Consider the following 21,593-nt stretch of genomic DNA (forward strand, 5'->3'; position numbering starts at 1 on the left):
CGCGCGGAACGCTCGGGAGGGGCAGCAGATTTGCAGCGGAGGTTTCTTTGGTAACTGAGGCAGGAAAAAGGATGCTACATCGTATGGATCGTTATGAAATAGTTCCTGCTATCGTCTCGAAGGGCACCCTTTGACAAAAGGAAAAGTGAGTACACAAACCCAGGTGTTGAAAACTAATCTCCCTCCCCCAACACTATTTGTCAGCACTGTTCCAAGCTCAGTCAAACCATGCAGATTCACAAAGCAAGGGTCCTCTCCTCAGGAGACCACGGAGGGTGAGTGATTATGATTGACCATATGAGAGGAAGGGGAAGACTGGCCCCGCCGTGAGGCAGACTCGGGACTGCTGGAAACGCCGTCCTTCGCAGCTTTGATCTGAAGCCAGGTATCCCCAAGTGCTTTGGCGAAGTGGTCATCCACCGACCCCGTGATGGACACAGAGTTTGCCACTGGCTCAGGCTCCTTGTAGTTCTTGCCGAGGCTTCGGCGGAAGTGCTCTTCTACCACCGGGTCACAGGCAGTGGTAGCTAGACAGGGAAGAAGGCAGAGCAGTGTTATTTCTTACCCTGCAGTACTACTGGGGTCATAACCTCCCCACTTTCTCCCCTTTCCCATCATCTCAGCATAAAAGATGTGGCTGCCTCTTTCCTGGAGGTGTTGGAGGCTAGGCTGCTTGAGGCCTTGAGCAACCAAATCTAGCTGAGAGGTGCCCCCTGCGCACGGGGAGTAGGTTGGAGTAGGTGATCACTAATGTCCTTTCCAACCTAAGCCAGTCTGTGATTCTTTGATAAAGACAGACTTCTTTACATCACTACAGAATGCTCTGAAGCTGCTGGGGAGGAAGATGGAAGGAGTTAAAATGAAGATAGCAATAAATGGAGTTAAATATTCTTTGCATCTCTGTGACCTGCAACAGGTAAGCGATTAACAGAGAATTGTGTTTCCCCCCAGGATAATAGGAGCCGCAGCTCTGATTCCATGGACACCCTCTCCCAAAACAATCACATACAAACTTACAATTAGGTTTTAAAAGAATTAAAGATGGGAACAGTTCTTCAAATAAGCTCCCACACCTGCAGATACCAGCAGATGTGAGAACACCTGGATCTAAAAGCTGATTTCAGGGATTCATCTTACTTTACATACTTAAGTCATTATCACTCCATTTGGCACTCCAAGTATTAAAATACTACTACTGTAGCACTGTAATACAGATATAATCCTCTTGCAATACTATTGCAAGAGATGAAAGAACCTTAAAAGTCAGGTTTTGCATAACAACAACAACAATAATTTCCTCAGACTAAATACGATATTTGCAGATTGGCTGGATAGATCTTAACACAAACTTGAGTGCCATGCACAAAGACCTCTTAGAGACAAGAAAGAAGTCTTCATAGAAACCATGCACCACTGGTCCAAAGCCTGTGTGACCAGAGCTGGGGGCTCACTGGAGCAGCTCTCCTCAGGCAAGAAACAAGCTCCCTCGAAAACTTCTAACACCTTAGAGCCTTAGCCACCTCAGCTAATGGTGTCTCTAAGTCCTCCCAGGTCTTGCTTCAGCTTCTACTTCTAATTCTTAGCAACGTACTGATGTTATCTTTTTAAAGTAGTAATTATTATTATTATTCCTCTAATATGGCCTTTTGGGTTCCTCCCTCCATCACAGTGGTACTGTTACACTGCCATGCCCTTTGTAAAGTGGCATTTGTCAAAGCTGTGCACCAGCAGTTCTGAGTTGAAAGGGCTGTGTTAAATTTAGCAGCTCCTCCGAAGGAAAGCACACGTCTCTCCCCAGTTCTGAATGGGTGCTTTCTGCTCTGAAACAGGCAGAAAGGCTGGGAGAGGCCCTGTGCTAGCCTGGCTCTGGGCAGAGAGGAGACACGGAGCTGTCTGCTGTTTCACCACAGCAGATACTGCTCAGGTTAGTGAGACCAGCTTGTTCTCCTCTAACTCTGGTCAGGCAGTGAGGAGGGTGGGGATGTCACTTACTGCTGGAAGGTCTTCTGTAGGCAGGCACAGCAGAGCCACAGCCGCTGTGGGCGATGGGGCAGTGGGAGAGGTTACAGTTCCGGGTGCTGGCAGAAGCACAGGTGATGACAGATGGACGGTTCTGACAGGACAGAGAAACACAAACTGTCACTCAGGGGGGGCAGCAGCCAGAGCCACACTAGAGCACTTCCCTGCCTAATCACTTGAGCTGTACAAACACTGAGCCCAATCCCAGCAGTGAAGTTACCCATCAAGTGTCCAGCTTAATAAACCCATTAAACCCCAAACTCTGTCTGATTAATAAACTCCACACTGCATCCCCCTCATGGCCCTGAGCTGTGTCAGTGGCAAGCAGCCATACAGAAGGAGAGCAGTGTAAAAACAAATCATTAAAAGCATTACAGTGATTTTACAGTGACTGGTTCCACTTCACAGACATTACATACGCACAACTAAATGTCAACACCTTCAATACTCATTCCATTTGATGGCCACATCCCCTCCTGGTCCCAGGGCTCTGCAGGGCTTTTCTGGATTTTACAGGTACTTGTTGCTTTCATCCAGTTTTAATGTTACCACTTCTCATACAGATTGAAGCGAAGCTTTCCTAGACTAATTCAGCCACAAAATAGTAAGCCCAAAAGATGTAAAACAAACAAAAAAGAGCCCCTGAGCAAGTCTTGACCACAGGAACTCTCCTATGGTAACTGATCTGCCTTTCCAGCATCATTTACCAATCATTATCATTTTTCATTCTTAACACAGGCAAATCCCCAAACATCCACTCATAATCTCAGTTTTACAACATACCAAGTGTCAACAGTAAATACTCTTCCTGTAGCTGTTTGCTATGTAAATGTCACAGGGAAACAAGGCCTTGGGAAAAGACATGTCCCAGTTTCTCCAGGTGACTGCAGGGCAAACACACCAGTATGGGAGTGCTTTGGCTTTGCATCTTTGTTATAGTTTATGATGCAAGGAGCCCATTTTGCTACACTCAATGGAAGTTAGTTGTGAAGTCTCCAAAACATGACCAGAACTGATGCAATCAACAACAGTTTCAATTTCCTGTTCACTTCACAGCCCTCTGCAGCACACCCACAACAGTCAGCACACCACAGTCTCTGAGGCAGGAAGGAGTTCTCATCACTCAGTGGTCTTTTGGTCTAGGCGAAGCAAGGGCACAAGAACATTGATGAAGCTTTTGAGATTTGTGTTATGTGCTTCTCTCTTCAAAAGAGTATTTCAGACACCGGAGAGGTGGTAAGTGGGGAGAGAGACAGGGCATAAACCAGCTTGTCTGAAAAATGCACCTACCACCACCACAAAAGGATGTGAGAGGCAGAAGACACCTTAGGGAATCCCTGGCACAGTTCTGTGTGTGTGGGTACACGGAGACGACTACCCAGATTTGTATGGAAATACAGAGAGAAGCTCAAAGTGCAAGAACAGGAGCAGCAGTAGCTGAATGACCCTATGCTGCTGAAAGTAACAGGGTAGGGTTTATCCCCACCTCTGTTAGAAGCAGAGTAAGATGGAATCCCATTCAAGATGGGACAGTTAAAAAGCCACCTGACAAAACTCATCACAGAATCATTTTGGCAGGAAAAGACCTTGAAGATTGAGTCCAACCAGTGTCTAACTCTACCAAGTCTGGTGCTTAGACTGAGGCAAGTGTTTCTTCCTTCCAACGCCCTTTTTCTAATTCTGGCTCTGTGCTCTTAGCAAGGTCTTACCTCAACATCCTCTTTTCCCAAGAAAACAGATTGCGATCTGGCTCAAAATGTCAAAGATAACAGAAGAGGAGGAACCTGGCAGTAGGCAGCAGGAATGGTCCCAAGTCAAACAGGCCAGATGAGTGTCAGTGGTACTGACTGCAAAGCCAAGGTGCAGTGGCAGCGCTGTCAAAGGGCAGCGGTGTCGTCAGTGGAAGCCTGTCCCTTCCTCCTCTGTCATCGCCAGGCAGCGCAGCAACGCAGAGCCCTTCTGCACAGAACAATCACCCCTGTGCCTGCCAAGTGATGCAAGAGAGCAGCAGTGCTGCTGCAAGGCCAGGCCTTTGGGCATGGCCAGGGCTAAGAGACAAGCGTGTGTGTATGTGTGTGTGTGTGTGTGTGTGTGTGTCACCAGCCACCATGAAAACCCACACAGCTCCAGGGACAAGAAGCCTCCATAAACTGCACATAAAAAGTCCCAGCCTCTGAAAGATCACCCACTCCCAGTGTTTACCCTCTGCAGGGCACCACAGCAGGAAGAAAGGAAGGATAGAAGGAGGAGCTTAGTGCATGGGCCAGTTCAACCTCTCAACACTGCAGCTGATACAAGAAACCTGCATAGCAATGGCTCATCTGCAGCAGCTTGGAAGGAAAAAAAATGCCAGGTACAAGATAGGCAACCAAACCCAGAACAGCAGAAATACTCCAGCATATGGAAATGAAGTATAAAGTAATAAAAAAAAATCATGACTTTGCTGCAGGAAAAGTCGTGAGACCCTGGCACAACATTGCTCTGAACAACACAATGAATGCTTTTGACTGGCTAAAACAATCAAGGCCACCCCAGCTTCTTTCACCTGGAAAATTCAGTGCAAACTGCCCCTTTGTGTCCTTTCTGCTGGTACCTCTCCTTTGGCAGTGGCAGTAGGGGAGGGCAGCATACACCAGCTTCCAGAAGGAGCACAGAACACCCTCTTTACCTGCCTGGCAAGCCCCAGAGCTTTGTTCAGCCATGGGCTTTGCAAACCCAGTGAAAACACGTGCATTCATTCACACGCTCAGCAAAGCATGGGGAGAAGCAGGAAGGCCAAGTGACAGAGACATTTGAGCATCAGCAGATCACCGGTCCTGAACACGACAAGCTGGGACATTCATTGTGCATTTTTCAGACGCCCTTGGCCTGAAGTACAGTGTCACCTACCTACTGCAACTCACAACATGTTCTGCTTACACCTGAGGAGTCCTCATTGTGTCTACAGCAAGCATTCCCACAAGCACCCAGAGTTTCTCGTCAAGCCCCGGGCCAGTACCTGCTGCCGTTCCACAGAAGTCAGTGTAGGGGTGATGCCAACTGTGCGGGTTGCATCCGTGCTGTTTTTGGTCAGTGCTAGAGGTTGATCCATGGTCAGGCTTGGGATTGAGGTGTAGACATGATTGCCGTGGAGGCTCATTGTTGGGGCAGCAGCCCTCTCGATTGGGCTGCGGCTCCTCTCCCGGTGCTCCTTCCGGTAATCTCCATTGGCGGTCTTGTTTCTAACGCACAAAGACAGAAAGAGAGGTCAGGGGACTTCCTGCTGCAAGGCAATGGGTTTGGCTTGTTTTTGAGCGGAGGGTACAGCATCCCTCAGGGAAGCAGCTTTGGTCTGTCCAGTCATCTCTCTGCAAAGATACCAATGACTTAACTTACATTGCCAAGCTCTGCAAGCGAATGCTTTTCTGCAGCCTAGAGCTTCTTCATTAATATCTCTAAGTGCACCCAGGCCATCAGCTGACCATGCTTTGTTAAGACCAGCCACCTCCTCATTTAACACACCATTAATCCCACTCTGTCTCCTAACACCACACTATTCTCTAGGCACTGCTGAAGCCCAAGGAAAGGTTTGTTTCACTCAGAAGACAACGCTCATAGCAGCAGAATGCAGGGAATCAAGGCAGGAAGCAAGAGTTTTCAGAGCAAAAAACTAAGGAAAAGCAAACTACACTGCACTTACCTTAGAATCACTGAATTACAACTGTTTTTAAGAAGGGTAATTTCAAACTACTACAGAGCAGTAAATCTGGGGGGATATACTCAGGTCATTAGAATGTCAGTCACTGCAATTCAAATTGAACTGATTTTGTACTTGTGTATGAGATATCCCAGTTTCCGTACAGCAGAATGGTTGGCAGTAAAGGCAAAGCAGTGAGCCAGCAGAAAGTGTGTAAGGGGGTGAAACACAAGGTGGTTCCTCCCTGCTTTTTAAAGCATACCAGAGCAAATTAATATACAAGGAGCAATCTTTAAAAGAACCTCTGATGAGTATTGGGCAAGGAGAGAAAAGGGACAGAGTATTTCCTGCAGCACTAGAAATTAAGACTTACGAAGAGTTTCGGTACTGAAGGAAGTTACAACTCCAAGAAGCTACTGCCTGTTACTGAGAAGGCCTCTCCAAAAGGAAGGATGAGGGGAAAAAAAACCCAAACCGCTCTGCCAAGAGGGAAACAAGGATCTCCAAAGCTTATCAACAAAAATGCTACAGGAAAATCTTGCAGGATTATATAAACTAAGTACTTTATTTTACCTAATGGTTGCTTGTTGTTTACCATTAGTTAAAAACAGTAAGATTACCCTAAACCGATTTCTCCGTGTCATGGTGAATCACAACAGCACTGGTGTTCACATCCCTCCAACACCACACCACTGTTCACACAGACACACACACACACTCTTCTTGCTTCTTTTTAACCTCAAATCCACTGGCCTGGTCTGCTACAGCCCTCTTTCTTGTATTAGGAGAGAGACAAAGCCATCGCTCCCTGCTTCTTCATGGCACTCCTGAGTTCATCTCTGTCCCACAACCTCTTTTTCTCTGCGATACTGCTTTCTTCAAACAAAAACTGTTGCCAGACCTTTGTCATTCTTGTGGCCCCTCTCATGGGGCTAGAAAAGCTGTGACCTTTCTTTAGGTAAGGCTCAGATCTCTGCTGTATTCAGGGACAGAAATTGGGTCGAACAGAAATCTGCTCTTGCTGCCTGAATCAAAACTCAGCTCATTTACCCTGGTACAAGTCAGGGTTAATGCGATACCAGGCAACCAGCAACTTGAGAAGCTCAGCACCCAGAGCTCAGTCTCTCTGCCAAATTCCACTGACATGCTTAGGAGGGAACAGCCAACAGAATAACAACACAATTTGTAACATTTGGAGCCCTCCGCTCCACCACCCTCCTCCCCAGCCTATCACTTGTCCCTTTTAACTAATTACTAATTAGCAGCTGCAGATTAGCAGAATCAACCATAAAATCTAACCTTTAAGATTTCACAGCTGGTGCTCAAGATGTTCTCTGAAAATCCTGAGCCATTCTTTGCAGGTCAGATCTGCCCCCCCAGCACACAGCCCACCAGGAAACACGCTCTGGCAGGGCTGTGTTGCCAGCTTGGGTAGCGTCACACTTCATGAGCCTGCTTTGCAGCAACAGTGTTCAGAGGAAAGTTTGGAATTGCATTGCTCTGAGCTAATGACTGATGCAAATGTGACTTAGCAGCAGCAGCACAACAGGCTCTAAAATACAGTAGCCCCATCTTGAATTACAGCTACTGAGCACAGCAGACTCATCCTCCTGCAGCCCTTTGGAGCCAGCACATTGCTCCACCACCAGCAGGGCTCTGCAGGCTGCTGCTGTACCTGGACACCAGCCATCAGCCAGTCTGGGAAACAGCAACCTGAAAGGGCATGGAGAAAGTCATTGTGTGAGGGAGAAAGGCAATGCATGTGGAGATGGCTCCTGCTTCTTGCTGCAATGCAGCATCTTTGGTGGCGCCCAGCCAGCATCTTACTTTGCAACTAAATATTAGCTGGCCTGCTCCAATTGAGACAACTATTTGGAGGCTACAAAGCCACATAGAGCTCCAGGAGAGTCCTGCTTTGCACTGCCTCAAGAGGAAGACAAAATCATCCCTCTTCAGAATGGCCATGTTTTGTCTTAATAAGCACAAGCTGGTTTGCAAAGGAAAAACTATTTTCCTCCACCAAAAGTACTGTAAAATGAAATACCAAAGTATTGAAAAAATCAATACTTCAGCTACACCAGTTGTTTGGGTTTTTTTTCCTTAGAACTGGGATTTCAACAGCTTAGTGGTGGATTTACTGGGAAAGGGCAGGGCTCTCAAGTGACCAGTGATGTACAAAACCTGCAGAAACTTCCCAGCAGAGAAGGTTTTCCATTTTACACAACAGCATCCTTTCACTCCTCCTCACTTTAAACAAAAAGTCACAGCCTTAAGTATTGGTGAACTGGTGGTTGTGCTTCCAAAACATCACCACCCACAAAACTTCTCTGCAAAAAAATTGTGGAAGAAGGAGCTGGGAACCGGGCTCAGTCTGAGGCCAGGAAGCACAGCAGTGGGCAGCCCTTCCCTAGAGATACCCCAAATCACTGAGCTCTCTCAGCAATCTGGGCAGACCACACCCCGGCCCTTGCTGTAGGCAAATAATTCCCTCTTCTAAATTGGAACAACTCCTCGGCTAGGCAGGGAACCATTTATACTTCACTCCTCCAAAACACTCTCCTCCATTCATCTCCCTTCAACTGTACAGTCTGTACAAAAAAAACCAAAACCAAAACAAAACCACCTGAAGCTTCTCCTTCCACAACAGATATTGTGTTTCCTGAGCCCAGCTGAAAATTTTACAGCACTGTGTAGAATAGTAACAGGATAGCTTTGCCCTTGTGGAAACACACCAGCAGCTCTGAGCCCCTCCTATTTCAATGGAAGCAGCAACCCCTACAGCTGTCTTACTGTAAAACAACTGGACATGAAGATATTCATAGAGTATTCATCAGTTCTACAGTATTAAATAATTCCAACTTCAGATGTAACTACTAGAAATTGAAAGTTTGCTACATTTTCTTTAGATGATTATTTATTGAGAGAGGTCATTCTTGTGTTGATATTAGATGGTTTGTCTACAGGAGCACTCAAAACTGCATGTGTTGGAAGATAATTATATATCACCAAAGTCAATTAGCTTTAAAATTCCAGAGGCACTGAACCAGCAGAGAGACATCTTGCAGTTCAAACACAAGGGCAGAAAATTACAAAGGAGGATTTCTGACCATGTTTGAAAAATAACTTAAAAATACACACTACAAATAAATCCAGCTGTCTAAACAGCTTCACCATCCCCCAAGCTCCACTTTGTCTTCCAGATCAGCATGTGTAACTCTGGAGTCCATCCTCAGTGGTGAAGATGCCAGTGCAACCCCAGGGGCTTCAAATAGCCAGTTGATACTGGTGGGACCCTGAGCAGGCATCAGGGCAGTGGGATGCTGTCACACTAGTCATGCCCATTGCCTTGCCCTCCCTTCTAACGGAGGCATTCAAGCTACTGGCAGGTTTATTTTAATGGAATTGTAGAGGATTCCAACCTTAAATTAATTTCTCCAGCACTTGAAAAACAGACATTGTTTTCCATGTTTCTCCCCAGTGAATCATAACCGAGGCTCCAGCACTTACCAAGCATCATGTGCTCAGATGGATGTCATACCAAAACCACACACATCCTGACTGCTCGCTCAGAGTCTGCTCCACTTTGGGTCCAAAGAACGGTTATTAATTGTTCCAGCCCTCCTCAGGAACCAGTTCAAAGGTAGCTAAAATGCATTGTTCTCAGCAGCTCTGTTGCTGTGCACCCTGTAAGGGTGGCTGTTCTGTTCGCTGGCACTGAGCGGCAGTCATTCACACTCATCCTGCAGGAACAGCCTAACTCTGCCAGCTGCTTGAGGAAAAGGGAAAAAAAGAGGCCCACCGAAGGGGACAGCTTTGCTTGCACTCATTTCCAGCATGCAGATCCTTAAGGAACAGATGCCAGAACTATTACTGTACCTCCCAGTGTAGAAATCACAGACGGTTCACACTGCCTCTGGCAGACATGGAGCCCTAATGTGAAATGGTTGTGCTGCCGCAGTGTTTCACTCGCAGAGAACAAGTATCCACTTACAGTACTTCTAATTATGCTCTAAGATGGTTTTCTTTATACAAACACAATGCTTAAATCTTGCTTAAGAGAAAGCTCTCATTTGTGTGACCTAATTCAGATTTGGTTTTAATATTTTCAACATCTTTATAACACTCATTTGCTAACGTCTTTTCCTGTCTTCCTTCCCAAACTCCTGAGGTCTGAAGGGACAGCTGCTTTTGTTACAGACTACTTCAGGATTTACAACCCCCTGATTTCAAATATCTTCTCAGCATGATGGGGATCATTTCCTGCAGAAGAATCTCCTTGGGTACACAAGAATTTAAGGTGGTATTTCAAAATACAATGATACATATCCGGAGGGAAAAAATCCTACGTGTTCCTTACTCAGAATTGTTTAAGCAATCGACATGCACTGAAAAACCCCAAACGAGACGTGAAAGTATTAGCAGTTTGCTGTCTGACTGCCAGCCAGTCATCTGAAGCATTCATAACATGAAAAAATACTCCAAACAGCCCAAGACACTCTTCAAACATCTACTCTGAATGGCTGCCACCTGAACACAGAACCCTTCTCCCTCCCAGTTTCTTAGCTTTATGCTTCCCTGTTGAGTAGCCTCTTCCTTTAGGGCTTTGAGCCCAAAGAGCTTTCAAGTAGAGAACCTGCAGGAGATGATTCTTTTTAGAGGAATCATGTCCACCCCAGAAGCTGGGCAGGTGGTGTGGTTTCCTGAGAAAGATAAAGGAGGCCTTCCTTTTTTGCACAGAACACTCCTCCCAGCAGGAAATCTTGTGGACCAACTAAGGATGGTACATTCAGACCAAGCAACAGAACTGGTGACTGATCTTCCACCAACACCTCTCCCAGAGCACTACAGGTGCTCTGCTTCCTGCTCTGGTTCTGGAAGGCTCTAGAGCAGCTGGCTACAGAGCAGTCCTTTAACCTCAGACTTTAGCTGGGAAATCCTCTGGTTCTTCCCCCATTCCAGTTAACAAGCAAAGGTGGCCAAAAGCCTTCACTTTCTGCCTCAGGCTACAAACAGCTCAGCAAAGGCACCCAGGATTTCAAGCACCGCTTCAAGGCTCCTCCAGCCGTGAGTAATTCAATTCAACTGAACTCTGCCCAGAAAAAGAGCTTTTGTTCTTTTGGATTTTTCACCTTGGGTGTCATGCCCAGTTTGGAGAATAAAGCACCATATTTACACAAGTTCTTTCAGAATCAGAAAGACACCTGCACCAACCGTACCTACTTCTCTCTGCTCTCTCCACTTCAATCAGAATTCTGCAGTTCCTTCCCTTAAAAAAAATCCAATTCACAGCCCAGGGAAGAGCCCTTGAGATGAGAAGTCAGAATAAAATCTTTGAAAACATGCTAACAAGAAATAAGCTAATCCTATATATAAACAATCATCAGTCAGACCTTCTGTATTCATCCTCCCCAAACCAAGATTTTTCAGAGATGAAGTCTTGGATCAGACAGTTACTTGCAAGTGTAATCAACCAGGAGAAGAGATTTCACAGAAAAAGAAACAGGTTAATAGCCGTCAAATACATGAAGGAGTGTCCTGTTACTGCCTGCACCAAGCAAAAATCTTCAGATGCTGAGGAGCTTCCCTTCCTGAAGGCTTCCAAAGTATGAAGGAATGCAAGAGAACCGCATGATGTAAGACCTTAGTCAAAAGCCAAAGCCACAGAACTGAAATCTAAATCTAATGTACAGCAAAATCAATTAACAAAATCTCATACCCTACTTGTTTTTCTCACAGGAATTTTTTCTTCATGTTTGGCCATCTTTGCTCCAGCACTTCCAGGACTGTTTCAAAGGGTATTACTGGTTGCTTTATGATGACAAACATGAGCAAGAAAAGTGCTGGGGTTTATTAAATGAAAAGTCGTGTCACCACTGCAACACACACACCCCCCCCATCCAGGAATGACAACATTTCCTTACTGCAACAGGTACTGACTGCACACTACCTGTAAAAATCAAACCCTGTCATTCAATCTGAAAGAAAGAAAGAAAGAAAGAAACATTCACCCCAGAACTTCTGCTCACTCACCAAGTCCTCTGCTGTGCACTTTGATGCCTGCTCATTCAACCCCAAGCCTCCCACTTATGTTCTCACTCTGTGATACACTCACTCTGTGCTTATTTTAAAGCACCAGAATTTTCTGCAGAGTTTTTATTATGTGAGGCCATACCCCAGATGTAAACAACAAAATGTTAACATATAATAAATATCTGGAAAAATTCTACCGTGGTCAGTGACCTCATTAATTCTGCTGAGGTAACCAAGTATGAATTAGCCTGTTAGGAAAAAAAAAAAAATCACATAAATTAAAGAAAATAAATCATTAACAGCTCAAGGAGTGGAGCCAGCACAATAGAAAGTGCCAGCATTTCAGTATTAGCCCAGTAACAAGTGTCCATCCACACCTGGACACTGCAGTAACAATGAACAGCCTATGATTTCTGGAGCACAAGCAGAAGGCATTTCATCCCTTCAGACTTTTCTTTAACTGTATCTAGATGGAAACCAGAAACTGGGTACAAATCACACCAGCTCTGACTTTGTGTGGATTGAGGACAGAAAATACTCAGCCTCCTGCCAATCACAGCAACCAAAGAGGAGAGACCTTCTGCTCCTCCAACCTGCAGCACAGCATCATTGTCCTCCCTGCTGTAGCTGCCTGTCAGGAACAGCACATTTCTTGGAAAGGAGAAGGAACCAAACCTTTAAGATTTATCTGACTCAGGCACCTCCCCCTAACTGTCTCCAAAGAGATGCCTTTGAACCTGCACAACATATTAGAAGAACATGCAAGAAAAGAACTGTTTCTGCCAACTGTGAAGCCCAAAAGACAAGATGTGCACATCCCAGAAGCTGAAGGCGGCTCTGCAGAGGACGAGATCTGCCTTTGGGAGATGCTGCTGCTACAGTTACATGCACACCAAAAACTCAATCCTATGGCTGCCAGGCAAGACCAGAACTAAGGTCTCATTTCTAACTCAAAAGTAAACTATACAGAAGCCAACACAGTATCTAGATGCTTGAAGGCACAACAGTCATGTTCTGGGAAAGTCAAATGAACCTGGTGAAACAGAGTGGAGCCTGCCAGTGTTCACATCTGGAGAGCAAGTCAGGCTACTACATATATCAGGAGGAACAGAACATGATCTAGAAGGACAAGTTACTGCTGGAATAGACTTCTGCACTGATACTTTTAGTTTCTGAGCTGTCTCAAGTCCATTAGGCACTTTGAATTGCTTGGGGGGGGAAAAGCATCCAGCAAAGCAAATGCTGAAAGATGAGATTAAAGGGCCACTCCAAACTTTCCCTAAAATTTCTAACAGGCAGGCAGGCAGGCAAATCTAACAGCATAAGGAAACAGCAAAGAGGCTTCCATGAACACAGCTAGAAGGTCAGAGGGGTCACTGGAAAGATTCAGGTCAGCTCTACAATGATTAATTTGTACCCAACTGCAATGCCCACCCCAACACCTCTGGCCAAGATTTCCTCCTACATTCCACCGATTCACGCCCTGGGTCACGTGCAGCGCTTCTAATTCAGCCATATTAGCATCCTTTTGAAGTGGAATTTGGCACATGCAGCAAACTTTTAGTCACTGGAAAATACTGTAAAAGCTATTTATGATCACACAGACAAACTATGGACCAGCATCAGGAGAAAGCTCACACATCAAATAGCTGCAGCAGTGGGTCATGGCTTAGCAGAACTACATCAGCCACATGTATGTGTGCTCAACACGACCAGGGTCCAGCAGGCTGCTCTGCAGGCTCTGGGAAAGCTTGCTGCTGGTGAAACTCAGCACTGAAACCTCTAGAGCAAATTAAAAATGGCTGTGACATTTTCTTACAGCATTTTCTGGGTTGTTCCTTACACTATTTTCTATTTCTTTAATCTGGAAAAAATACTTCATCCATACTGTCATGCCAGATTAGGACAGTCTGTGAGCCCCAAATTCTCCAAAGTTTATGGGATTTTTATTTAGTTCACAGGATCACAGGATATTAGGGACCTCTGGAGATAACATTGAGCCCAACCCCCCTGGCCAGAGCAGAACCATAGAATCCAGCACAGATCACACAGAAACACATCCAGATGGGTGTTGAAAGTCTCCAGAGAAGGAGACTCCATAACCTCTCTGGGCAGCCTGCTCCAGCACTGTGACCCTTACAGTGAAGAAGTTCCTCCTCATCTTGAGGTGCAACCTCCTGTACTGTAGTTTATATCCATTGCCCCCTTTGTCCTATCACAGGGCACAAGTGAGTAAAGGTTGTCCCCTCCCTCTTGACATCCAGCCCTCAGATATTTATAAATATCTATTAAATCCCCTCTCAGTCTTCTCCTCTCCAGACTAAAAAGCCCCAGGTCTCTCAGCCTTTCTTCATAAGGAAAGTTCAATCACCTAAAAGCCTGTATCAGGCAGATTCTTATGGCAGATTGGCAGATTTTTTTTTTCCTCCAAACAGATGATGCAGGAAGTAAAAGATACTAGGGCAAGTTTATTTAGTAGAAGCTTTAACAACACAAACCAGTCTCTGAAAATAAGGTCACAGAGTTGGAATTAACCATGTCAAACTGTCAAGAGATGGGATTGTAGTGCTTTCTTTTCCAGCTACAACAGTTATTATGTGAAAAAGGGAAAAAGGTACTAAAGCTTACAAATCATGGTCTCTATGCACTAGATACACACTGTCACCTTGGCTGAGGTAAAGCAAGAAAAGCTGAGAAAGTACATTAATTCAGACAGAAATATTAACAATTCTCAATAAAACCCCCAGGGCTTTAGGCCCTTAGACTGAGAATGGTGTTTAAATAACTGTTCTTAAGACATGAGGATTTTTTTTTTCATGGGCTGTTTTATAAAAGGAATAAACTTTTCATTAAAAGTTTATTGAAACTGTTTCTAATTGCTAATAAAATCTGAATTGCTGAATTCAATTCTAGCAGCACTATAAATACAATTACAGCTTTGTTTTATTTTGCACAGCTATTCCTACCAATATAGTAAAATTAATTCTTTTCAAAAGCTGATAACCAGACTGACCACAGCAGCACTAAAGTATCTGAAGGGTGCTTCTGCAGTGAAGGTGCCCAAGTCAACCATCCAATTCTACAACCAACAGTACCCTCTCACAGCAGCTTGCAATTTAAAGGAGATGTTAGTCAGAAAAGCAAGTCACAGGCAAAAAAATGTTTGGGGGCTTTACTGCTTACTGTTTTTTTAAAGGAGTGATTTATGAACCTTAAAAGTTATTAATTAAAAATGTGACAAAAAGATTCATGAAGCATCATGCCTCATCATTCAAATAGCAAGAAGTCAGCCATGTCCGTACAGCTCACATATGCTACAAACAACTTGGACAGACTAAGACTTCAAAGACAGGACTGTGACAGGAACACAGGCATCGACTTTAACTTGACTGGAATTGTGCGACTCCTCCGTTATTGACAGTAACTGTACATCTGCACCACATTAAAGGGAACATGAATACTAATTAGAGTGTGCTGAGGCTTCTCCCCAGATGTTTTGGAAACTTCTTCTCATGGCTCTCCAAACTCATCCCACCCCCTTTTTCTCCTTTCCGCTTAGGTAGGGAGCGCTGGGGTCGGTGCCCTGACAGGAGACCCAGCGGCCATGCAGGGGGAGCCTGCAGGTACAGCGAGGCAGCAGCACAGGAACTCTGCTTTTCACGGCTGCATTCCACTGTCTTTTCGGAACAGTATTTACACTGTAAATCAGAAATCTTGGAGAGCTGCTGCGCAGCAGCGTTTGTTTACAGTGCTAGCCCAGTTATGCAAGAAATGTAAATGCCGGCTGGGCTTCCACCTAGCTTCAGGGACACGGCCATCTACTTCAGCCCACAGCACAGCGGCTAGACAAGGCCAGGCGGATCCCGGCGACATTTTCCACGGGGGAAGTGGTCAAATAACTGAGGTCAAAACCTCCAGACTTCAGTGACGGCAAACTCCTTTCATTTTCCCTGCCGTTTCTTTCGGGCCAAATCCCCAAGGCACACCACACTCAGTCCTTGCACCCGCGGTGCGGGGGCACTCACGGCACCCTCCCGCCCTCGCTGCCTCAGGCCGAGGCCGCCATCGGGCTGGGAGGTGCGCAATGACGGGCCCGGTCCTCCCCTCGGGGTGAGCACGGCCCGGGCGCTGGACGACGGCCGCATCGCCCCCCGAGCCCGGCCGGGGCCTCACTACTTGGGCTGAGGCGCAGAGCGCGGCCCCGCCGCCTCGTCACGTTAAGAGTCTCCCGGCCCGGCTCCGGGCAGGCGGCTTACAGCCGCGGTTAGGCAGGAGGCCGCCCGGGCTGCTGAACGCTGGCAAGAGGAGATGGAAGCTCAATGAGCTCCCTCCCCACCAGCCACATTTCGGGAGCCAGCAGGGGGAAGGCTGGCAATGCCGCGCACCCCCTTGCCCTCCGTCTCTCCACACTGCCTGGGTACCAAACGTGGGGAGAGGGGAGGACAAAGCCGGCCACCCATTAGGGCACTTACTGAAAACCCAGAGATGGCCACGGATGCTTAGAAGCAGCCAGAGGCTGACTCCTCACCTTTCAACACTAAGAAACACTGCCAGGGACTGGGAGTCAGCGCTCAGCAGTGTGGCAGGAATGAGTTAAATGCAGTTCCCTTGTCCTGCAGCACATTACAGCATGCGGGAAAATGAAAGGAGAGCCTCCAGTCCAGCACTCAGTCTGGGGAAAAAAAATTACTTATTCAACTAGAAATTAGTGTAAGATTTTCTTCCAAATCCTACCCTTACAGAGTCATTGTCTATAGCAACCGTGTCCATAACATTTGGATTCTCAAGAGCACAACTTTCTAGTAAATGGTACATCTGTCAAACTGCAGGAAACATCTGGGAAAACGGTTAAAGAAGTGAGATGAAACCTTTGTTTCCATAAGGTTAGGATGTACATCTAGAATATGTTTAGTTCTTCCCTTGCCTCTTGGCTTAAGCTATCAGAGCCTGGTGTTGAATTCCACCCCCAGGTAGATACAGAGTAATTTACACAATCCCTGTAAGGGAAGCCATGAGGAGCCCCCTGGGGCAAAACTCCAGGACCCGGGCTGCTGAAGGGATTCGTGCTCCGTTCCTGTGTGCACAGGCCTTGGGCAATTCCCTGTGGGGGTGCTGGCACCTCTGCACCAGAATGAGACAGCTCTGAGCTTCACAGGGCAGCTCAGAACCTCAACACCCTGTGGAAGTTTGAATGCTCCTTTACAAAAGAAGGAAAATGAAAGTAGAAAACATGGTATCCAAGCAGAGCTCTGGAGCTAGCTGACAAAACCTGTCTGTTTTCAAGTGGAGACACCTGAGCTAACACTGCCTGATTTTTCAAGTACTTAAGCATATACCCAAATTTTGATAGATCAGATCCTTTTACCAAGGACTGATCAGCTATCAATCCTTTTTTAGCCCTGAAACTCTTCATTTCACATGTGTTTGCTACACTCTCCTGAGCTCAAAGGCACTTGAGTACTCTCTGAAATTTCCCTTGAATAAGAACTTTTGTAAAACTGAGTGTTAAATATTAACTCAGGTAATTAGCTCTTTCAAGTCCCCCTCTGAAGCTTCACTTTAATGTACATTTGTTGGAAACAAGAACAGTTTTATGGAGTGTGTGACCTCCACTGGTAAGAAAATATATCTGATCGCTGTGGTCCACATTCAAATGATGCACACAAGAAAAATATATATATAAATTAGGAAAAAGCAATTTGAAACTGCTCTGCAATCCCTTTGTCCACTGTAAGCAGCAAGAGCCACACTGAAGCAGTTCCACTGGCAGTACAGAGGATTTCAACTTCAGAAGGACTGCCTTGAAAACACCAGGTTAATCCTAAAATACTTCAAAGGCACATTTGAGCCACGAGAACCGAGTGAAGATGCCTGCAAGCAGATGAGAGGTGTTTTGGGTATTCTGAGTTGTGTTTTGGGATTTTTTCTTCAATTCCAATTTGTCACAATCAAATGACAGCATAAACATATTTCTTAATACCACATGAAGTTTGGAACCAAAACAGCAGCAGTTAGCAGCAAAGAACTTTTCAGAATACTCCCACGCTACCTCTGCAACTCAGTTCTAAATCTTTTCAAGCCCTGCTTGGAGCTGGAGCCAGGCTCCACTACCACAAGGACCTGATTTTCTGCAGAATATATCCACCACACATTCTCAGCTGGGGTCAGGGAGTGGAAAGGAGGAAGGTGATGGAGTTCTCCTCCAACAAGGAGTGTTGTACTTCACATCTTACTCAAAACTCCTTGCTCTGAGCTACTACAAGTTGAAGAGACCACGGCTGACCCTGCTTTAAGGAGGAGGTTAATAAAATGACCTGCACAAAAGCCTGTTCTAACTTGGAATTATTCTATGGTCTTCAAATCCAGGTAACTTTCAGGATAGCTCAAGACAGATTTTGTAAAAGGAATGCCAGGGTAGATTCTGTTACAGCATCACTAAAGTGAGCAAACTCCATGGGATAGTCCTGGTAAGAAACTAAGATATGTGGCAGTTTCCAAACTTCAGGAATCTACCTTGGCTTCACAGATCAGCTTTGCCATGATTCTTCACCGTAATAGAAGAAAAGGCACAACCTAAAGCTGGAGCAGAAGCGTCTGGGTCTGTGATTTCATGACCAAACCTAAACACCACCTTATGCCATACACATTGAGGTGCCTTACTCACATATAGACCTTTCTCTTATTACAAGAAAAAAAAAAAACATGCTATTTATCATACAAATCAAGATGATTACTCCTCAGGCATTTACTTAACAGCTGCAAACTTTTGCTGTGAGAATTTTTCACATAGAAATTAATTCTCATTGTGATCCGAATGCCACCAAACCAAATGGGAATTGTGACAGAGACTGAGGGGAAAATATTCCATTCACAAGCCTGCTGTCCCAAACCAAACCCACTAACTTTCAGCCTGGTGTACTGGAGAAGCAAACAAAAATAGCAGTCCCTTCCAACACAGAAATCACATATCATCTTACCAGTAACACAGAATCTGAATCTTTCAGAAGATGCCAGTGGCAGCAATTCACTTTCACCTTAAATACAGCAATTTGATCCCACAACTTGCTAGCCTACAAACTATTTGCCAAATTGCTACACTGCAAGTATAAAGTAGTATCCATGGCTCTCCCTTGCCCAAAAGCTGTTAGAAGTTTCATTTCGCTGGTTCCTGCTAAGAGTCAGAGAAGCTAAACCAGCCCGGAGTCATTTCTTTATAGAAGAAACGGAAGTTTTGTGCTCCTTTACTGATTGTCTTTGCGGCTGGCCCTCTCCCTGCTCGGAGGACTCTTACAGCGGAGCTGCTGCCTGCCAGGAACGGGCTGATGTCAGCTCCTGCAGCTCCTGCTCGGATAAGGAGCTCTTTGTGTTCAGCTGAACTGTGAAAATGAGAAAATGCCCCCAGCCTGACAAACAAGAAACCCACAGCACGCAGGTCAGGCCTGAGACCTCCACTTAAAGGTCCCACACGCTGCAGCCTCACTCCCCTTGCAGCACACTGGGACTCACCTGAAATGCTACATACACCTTGGAAAGGTAACATAGCTGCTTCATTTGGTAAGGCAGACTGGTACAGCTCTCCAGCCACTCTGCTCATACAGAAAATGTTTGTAATTCTTACATAAATCAAGCTCCTCTGTAAATCAAGGTGATTTTAGTGAAGTCATATGAAAACAAAGGCATGCTTCAACTTGAGGCTTAAGACAAGCCTCCTCCTCCTCCACAAAGAACCAGAGAAGAAAGTATGGCCCCAAAAGCACATTTTACTTCAGTGAGATTATACTTCAGCAAATGCAATTTAAGTAAAACATTTGAGGGACATAAAGGGTGAAATGCAAATAAAGAAGTTTCTTACTGCAGTGGGTAGGTTTTGATTTGGGGTGGAAGTATTTTTTCCCCCAGGTGAGGAGGCTTGTGGGTGTAATCTCTGTGACCACAAAAACACAGGAGCTGTATAAATAATGCCCAGTACTTTGCCATAAGGAAGGCAGTCTCACACACTGACTTAAAAAAAAAAATAATCCCCAAAGTTCTGAAGTATATTTTGTTACCCTAAAGCTGAGCTGGAGCCTTTGATAAATTGTTCTTTGCACAGGAATTCCATTACATATTTCAGAAACATAACAGGATTGCCAGAGCATTTGATTCACTCCACTCCAGAGACTGCACTCAAATTGGCTGTGTTTTTCCATGACAAAAGTAAACATATCCAAGAACAGCTCAAAGAACCTAATCAAAGAAGTTACATCAGGGAGTTAGACTCGAGCAGGGAACATCTGAAAGCACTGAATTTCCAAACACAAGGCTGGCACCACTGGATTTCTATTAATATATCCAAAGCATTTACATGGATCCATTCCCACTGAAGCACAGTGACTGAGACGCTAGGGTGCTGCTGCCGAAGAGTTAACATCCAACTGCCAACAAAAGGTTCCCCCATTTACAGTGACACACAGCACACAATCCTTGGCCTATTTAATTACATTTCCAACCACAATATGCTGGTGTTAAGAGGATGAATACACAGCTGCCTCGCAGTTCTACCAACGCAATCACAAAGACCCAAATGTCTGAACAAGAGCTGCTCGCCCTTATAAAGACTTCAGTCTTCCAAGCACTGACTTCCAAATGAAAAACACATCTGCCCATCTGGGCATTCAGAATGACTGAAGACATTCAGCCAGAAGAGTGTGGATTTAAACACTGATGTGTGGCAAAGATATGCCGTCAGTAGCCCTGATACCAACTGGGACACTTACACCCAGTTTTTGGACCACCAACACCTTTGTCCTATGCTTTGAGGGCGACTCAGTCCTGAGAAGTTCAAAATACACAGACTCTGAACTTCATCTTTATACTCCAAATCACAAAAATGTCTTTGCCAGCTCCAAAGATATTGTGCCACTGAGTCTCCACATTACACTTCACACCTTTTATGAATTTGGTTTTCTAACTTCAATGTTGTTAAGCTTATGCTTCTAGAACCCCCCAAATCACCACGATATGACTGTCATGTTCCACGAGATAGTTCTTTCCCAAAATCTCCTGTCTTGTCTTTAGTGTGAACAAATCAAGCTTCTACAACACACTTCCCATCTCCAAAACAAAATTTTTAGGGCACTCCTATAGAGTTTGAGTAATCCGTTTCTATTGTTGAACCTGAACATCATGATCAGCAAAAGGGGGGAAAATATAAAAATACATTTGAAAAAATAATGTCAGTGGTGGTGGTGGCAGCAACAGAGTGAGAATAAAACTTTTCTGAAGTATATTGATATTTATCTATTTCAGACACATCACAAGTTTGAGCTTTTGTAGTATTCAGTTGGAAGCCTGTTTTCGTATGGCCAGATCACACTTACAAAACACAGAAAATAAAAACCCAACTAAAATTATTGTAGATTACAATTCGTCTGCAGTAGATGGCTTAATTGAGATAAAGTGCCATCAGATGAAGACTGGGCAGACAAGCCAGCACACTTCATTAGAAAAAGATGCACATTTCACCTATAAAAGCACAGAAAAAAAATCTATTGAGTAAAAACCTACCAGGCTGAATGAGTAAAAATACACCAATCTGGCACAGATCTGATACCTTTAAAATACAGCTAGGGGATCACCTGAAAAAACTGCCTGTGGCTTTTCGTGGTGACCCTTGGTTGCACATGAGTCTGTTGGTTCAGACTTCATTCTTTTTATGGCCTGCACTGTATAAAGTGTTATAATGTACGTAACTGCCAGCTGTGTTTTATTTCATCACTGGCAAATGAGTTTTCAAAAAAATCCCACCACCTGTTCCCTACAAAGTGACATAACCCCTCAAAAACGCAGTAATTTGATTCAGTTGTGTCACGTATGTGTGCCAGAGAAA

General features: G+C 45.1%; 1 protein-coding gene across 2 annotated transcripts in view; it reads right to left on the reverse strand.

Moving 5' to 3' along the window:
* Positions 1 to 258: 258 nt before the first annotated feature.
* VGLL4 (vestigial like family member 4) overlaps positions 259 to 21,593 on the reverse strand; it is a 90,588-nt gene continuing 69,253 nt past the window's right edge. For both annotated transcript variants that reach the window (XM_054387479.1, XM_054387478.1), the window contains exons 3-5: positions 5,018 to 5,240; positions 1,993 to 2,113; positions 259 to 527 (exon numbers count right to left, since the gene is read on the reverse strand). In XM_054387479.1, coding sequence (XP_054243454.1) covers positions 259 to 527; positions 1,993 to 2,113; positions 5,018 to 5,240 — 613 coding nt within the window. The remainder of the gene's footprint in view (positions 528 to 1,992; positions 2,114 to 5,017; positions 5,241 to 21,593) is intronic.

Source organism: Indicator indicator, chromosome 15, assembly GCF_027791375.1.
Source record: "Indicator indicator isolate 239-I01 chromosome 15, UM_Iind_1.1, whole genome shotgun sequence".
Taxonomy (NCBI): Eukaryota; Metazoa; Chordata; class Aves; order Piciformes; family Indicatoridae; genus Indicator; species Indicator indicator.